At 35.4% G+C, this 6,000-nt stretch overlaps 1 protein-coding gene across 1 annotated transcript; it reads right to left on the reverse strand.

Annotated features, from left to right (window-relative positions):
* Positions 1–257: 257 nt before the first annotated feature.
* On the reverse strand, positions 258–2,756 carry LOC112796071 (U-box domain-containing protein 54). Its single transcript, XM_025838344.3, is given in 4 exon segments — positions 258–529; positions 532–664; positions 1,021–1,261; positions 2,254–2,756. Coding segments are annotated over 4 exon segments (822 nt in total). The 5' UTR covers positions 2,660–2,756; the 3' UTR covers positions 258–487.
* Positions 2,757–6,000: the final 3,244 nt, after the last annotated feature.

Consider the following 6,000-nt stretch of genomic DNA (forward strand, 5'->3'; position numbering starts at 1 on the left):
AAAAGCTAAAGTCCACACGAAATTTTTAGCGGTAATATGATAATAATTGAGTATCTATTGTATTTCTTTATTAATTATAACTACTTTATTATCAATATTATTGTCTTTTTTAATAAAAATCTTCTGTCACTCTAGAATTATTACAATAATTAAGAGATAAGTTAAAAATACTACGATAATTTCAATATATTGATAATATCATATACTTTGACCAACCAACTAAAATTAGAGAATATATTTCAAAATTTAATAAATACTTACAAAAAACAAAACTCAAACCTGCATTCATATAAGATACACATTACATGACCAATCTTTATAATCAAATTATAAATCATTTTTTCATTCCATAATTTGTAATATCCTATATAGAAATTATACAATAATAATAATCATGACATACTAACACAGAATGGAATGAAATTGAAGAAGTTTGGCTTAAAAGTTAAAACAAGTGCATGAAACAGAATCTTTTTTGAGAGGCTCTTTATGGGGCATGGAAGTGGCATGAGGAGAAGGAGAGGGTGACCCTGAACCTAACCCTGATCCAGTTATGTTTTCACTAATTTCCTTCCCTTCACACACAATTCTCACCTTGCACATTTCTGGTGCACTCTGAAGTACTTGATCTGCTATGCCATTCCCTTTTCTTGATCTTAGTTTTCTGTTCATCCAAAATCTTATAAGTGCAACTTCCATTTTCACTCCCCTATGTGATCTTTGATAATTGATTGAAAATTTTTCAAATATTTTCTGAAATATCAGTGTTATAGTCATTTTAACAGTTGATTTCAATTAATCGTATATTATATGTATTTTTTATAGTTGATACCGACTATTAAAATTACTAGAACACTGATATTCTTAAGTAATTACGTGTTATTAGGTTATATAAAAGAGTAGAATTCCAAATTTATCTTCAAATATTTTTTGAACAATCACTTTGATCACTAACCTTTACAATTTAAAATCTTAATGACTAAGGAGTAATGTAAAATTATAATTTATAAAAAATTGTACCTTAATTGGGATTTGTTGAGTCCAAGAACTAGTTTTGTAATATGAAGAATGGGGATCAAGTCCAATATAGCCTTTGCAACAAAATCACTCTCAATGAGAATGGTGTCCACCTTAACCTTGCAAGCAGAACAAGTTTGAAGGAACTTGTGAAGGAGGTTTCTTCTCTTGGCTCTTTCTTGGGCCATGTAGGTCTCTACTTGCTCACCACTCACTTGGCTCTTTGGGATCATTCCCATTCCCACTGTCATTGCAGAAACAACAGCTAGTCCCAAATACACACTATTTACACATTGCTTAATTATTACAAATTTAACTATCTATCTATTAAGCCTTTTAGCATTTACATTCTAATAAAATACCTGAAAATTATTTATGTATGTTTTGGGATATATACACTTTTCAGTAGAGCTATTAGAAAAACAAGTGGATGGAATGATGAGTTAAATAGGTTAATTTTGTTTTTAAGTTTTTTTTTTAAAACTAAACTACAAAATATATATTAGATGATTTTGACATTTTGTAACTAATATCCATGCAAGCTGAGAAATTATCACATCATTTTTGTTGTTAGACTTGTCATTTTTACTGACAAACCAAACCAGCTTATTTTATATAGTATTTGAATATTAATATATAAAAAATAATGCAATGCAAATTCAATATGTTGAAAACAATGCAACATCTTGAAATAATCTAAAAGTATTCTTCATGATGGTTGACTTTTTGTCCTTGGAACTCACATTCTTGCTTCATTAATGATTGTACAAGCTAGCCAAGGTTTACTGATCTAAATTAAAGCTCATCAAACTGAGAATTCAATCTTCAGCAGTCTTTTATTGACTTAGGCATCATTTTAAGCTCACAAATTAAAATTGGTTCACAGGTGATGTTGGAAAAACAAACTGTGTTTATTAGTACTTTGTTTCAATCAAAGATTCAACAATTTTCTATATATGTCCATGAATATTTGATACTTTACTATTAAAACAAGGATCATATATTTCTGATCTTAAACCAACTTGGTGGTTAAGGTCTCAACCTCACTTATGTAGGACCAGGGCCTGAAAATCTTGCACCATCTACTATTCACACAGACAAACTAAAAAGGAAAAAAAAATTGATTTATTTAAAGCATATATATTTTATGTTTGTTACTGAAATTGAAAAGATTGATATGATAAGAGGACTAAGGTTTTAAAATAGAAAAAAGAAAAGAGAGAGTGTTTGACTTACATGGATTTGGAATGTGTTTGATCTCAGGAAAAACATGGATGAGATAAAACATGGTAGATGAGGTAGTAGCCAAGTTCTTGAGAGTCCATGTTAGAGCTTCCATGCTTGTCTCACTCTTACCAACTGCTACATAAACACTTTCTTCTTCCTCACTACTCTTCCCTTCACTAATTCTTGACATAGTCCTAGGAGCATCATTATTAAGGTACAATTTTGATGTCTTCATGTCTTGTTCTTCTTCTTCTTCTTCTTCTTCTATCTCTACTATCTCACTACTACTACTAGTGATGATTCCATAGTAGTTGTTGAACATTTGGGAACTTCCCATGGTGGATTTAGCACCTTCATCTGATGATGATTGGTGCATACTATGCAAGGACTCGGTTAATAATGTTGCAGAGGACATGTTATTATGTTGAAGGTTTCAGAGAAAAGGGAAAAGAGAGTATTGGTGTTACCAATGCATTGATGATGATGATGAATTTAGATGTTGACTTGTGATATTGTAGCTTTGCTATTATAGAAATAATTCAGAATTTCAAACACCAACTTTGACTTTTGAGTTTTTTTTTTTTTCCATTTTTTATTTTTCAGAAAATTATTGTGCTATGCGTGTTATATCAACAAACAACAATGAAGTCTAGTTGATACTTTAATAAATTTGTACCTCAATTTCATTTCTAGTCTCTTTGCAAACAAACACTACCTTAAGATATATCTCATTATTATAATATTTAAATATTTTTATCTACTAATTTATTTTCTACTTTCTCAATTTTGGTGGAGGCAAAAAAAATTTTGAAAAGCGAATGATTTAGATTAGTTGAAATATTATGATTCGTCCAAAAAGAAAAAGAGACATTGAATTTAAAAATCTTAGAATTTTAGAAATAGTAATGCTATACTGTAAAAAATTAGAGTATTGTTTTTTTGAGGATGAAAGAACATATTGAAAAAGGTCAAAAAATTGTTGAAGAGGACCTTAACTGAACACTATGGACACGGGAGAAAATATTTAAACTTTTGAAAATTTTTGGTTGTCTCCTCTATGTCTTTTAATGATTTCTAAAAAATATCAAATAGACAGGTTACTTTTAATTTAGTTTCAAGAGTTAAAGACTTAATTATTAAAAATAGGAATTGAAATCAGAATTTCGTTCTAAAATTATTTTTCGAAAACGTTGCAAATAGAATTTTGTCCATTAAAATTATTGGAGTAGTGACAAATTGCAATGTGATTTGAATAAATCCAAACATTATGATATTAATTAAGACTGGCAAAACTGGGCACTAGGGCCAACTAAACCTCTGCCATCTGACCTCGAATCACAAACAACTCCGCAAGCCGACCGTATGTCGACTTAACCAGGGTGGTTATCGGAAGATTTCTTGTACCCTTCAATACAGAATTAACACACTCAAATATATTGGTCGTCATGTGACCGAATTGTCTGCCACCATCCTGGTGCTGAGTCCATTTATCATACTCTATTCTGTTCGCCCAGTCACACATCGCCGGATTTTCAGTCCGCATGATATCAAACCAATAGTCAAACTCTGCCTTGGTCTTCGCATAAGCAGCATTCACAAGTAAACGCTTTGCATCCGTGCCCTCGAAACTAAGTGAGAAGTTAGCTGCAACATGTCGAATGCAAAATGCTCGATACGCATGAGGGGTTAACCACCCATTATCAGGTGCCTCAAGTGCAGCCTTGATGCAGTTGTGCCTATCCAAGATGACTAGTATCCCCTCTTGCGGAGTCACATGTTGGCGCAAGTTGGTCAGGAAGAAAGACCACGACTCCGCATTTTTCCCTTCAACGTGACTAAAAGCAATTGGCAAGATGTTGGAGTTTCCGTCTTGCACGATGGTTAGGAGCAACATCCCACCATATTTGCCATACAGATGAGTACCGTCTATGCTGACCAAAGGCTTGCAATCTCGGAAGGCTTCAACACGAGGAGGAAAGGTCCAAAAAAGATGATGAAAGTACACGGTGGAATTGTCAACTTGATCACTGACTCGAACCGGAGAAGTCTTCAACAAGGCAACAACATCCTCCATGGTAGACCAATTAGGCCTTCCTGTAACTTGGCTTGAACTCGTACATTGCTTCGGTAGCTTCCTGTAGCATATTTATTGATACCACCACATCGACTTGAACCAGAGGAAAGATCTTCGCACACATGATAATCAAGCTGTTGGTGGTCACTGAATATCGATGTAGCCAGGCATGTGTGTGGTCCGTTGTACCGTCGAACCTTCCAGGTACTCTTTTGCTGCCGAAGGCTGATGCAAATCATCCACGAGCAACCTTTACCAAACTCCTTGCACCTCCCATGATACTTAAGATGATCCGACTACATCAACCTGTATTCGAAACCACGGCGAATGCTGTAATCCTTTACACTCAGAACATCTTCCTTCTTATTTTGGAAAGATTGGCCAACTTGAAATTCAAGTACAACATTTTCCTCGTGCAATCTTTGACCCCCAAAGGTTGGAACTGTGTCCGGTAGTTGACCGATGGCTTCTAAGTTCAGGGTAGAGAAGTGCCGAGGATGCTGATGTATGCCGGAACCTAACGGCACCTGACCTGTTGCTGGGTTTGTCCGAATCTCAACGTCACTGTCCCCACCAATGTCAGTAGGCTCATCATCCGAATCATCCTCTCGCATCGCATTTTCAACCCAATCCGATTTTCCCTCACGTCAAGCATCTGGACTTGGACGGGCTGAAAAAACTACCCCAACTGCACCAGCTGGACGATTAGCTAACAAACAATCAGGTGCAACGACAAGCATCAAGGTAGAAGCACCATCCATCGTAGTCGATTGAGGGTTCGGCGTCGATGCCCCAGAACTATCGATGCCATCTTCCAACTTCGCAAACAACTCGTGTATCCTCACTTCCGGAAAACTCCGGCGACAATGAAATAACACCTGCATATCTTCATTGGATCCCATAACAAATGTTTCATATTTCACGTCGGTTGACACAAATAGGGGTGTTCAGATCCAAACCGGTCCAAAAAAATCGCGAAACCGGACCGATCCAAACCGAAAATTGAATTAAACCACTCTATTTTGGATATATTTTGTATTTTGGATCAGTTTTATTGTGGTTCGGTTCGGTTTGTGGTTCTATTATGTACAACCGAACCGAACCGAACCGAACTGCATATATTACAAATAATAATAATAATAATAATAATAATAATAATAATAATAATAATAATAAGTAGAAGACCCTTACGGCCTTACCGTAGCACACTAGCACCGCTTTCCCAAATGTTTGAAACCCTAATATAAAGAAAGAAACCCCTCTGCCCTCTCTGGCTCTCTTAGTCTTCGTTCTTCACTCTCACCATCACTGCATCACTCACTCTCACCATCACAGCATCACTCACTCTCAGTCGCTCTCACTGACACACGCCGACGCCGTCCGTCGCTCCTCTTCTGAATGATGCCCTTCGTCGCCTCCTGTTCTCAGTGACGCCGCTGCCGCCTCCTCTCCTCGGTGATGTCGCTGCCGCCTTCTCCCCTCGGTGGCGCCACTGCCGCCTCTTCTTCAAGGTATATTTTTACTTGCTTTTATTTATTTTGTTTTGTTCTGTTGTTTTAAGATTTTGTTTAATTTTAATTTTTACTTATTAATCTGTGTTAAACTGTTCAAGGTATATTTTTACTTGCTTTAATTTTTACTTGTTTTAATTTTTACTTGTTAAACTATGTTTTAATTTTATT

The sequence above is a fragment of the Arachis hypogaea genome, chromosome 4, assembly GCF_003086295.3.
Source record: "Arachis hypogaea cultivar Tifrunner chromosome 4, arahy.Tifrunner.gnm2.J5K5, whole genome shotgun sequence".
Lineage (NCBI taxonomy): Eukaryota > Viridiplantae > Streptophyta > Magnoliopsida > Fabales > Fabaceae > Arachis > Arachis hypogaea.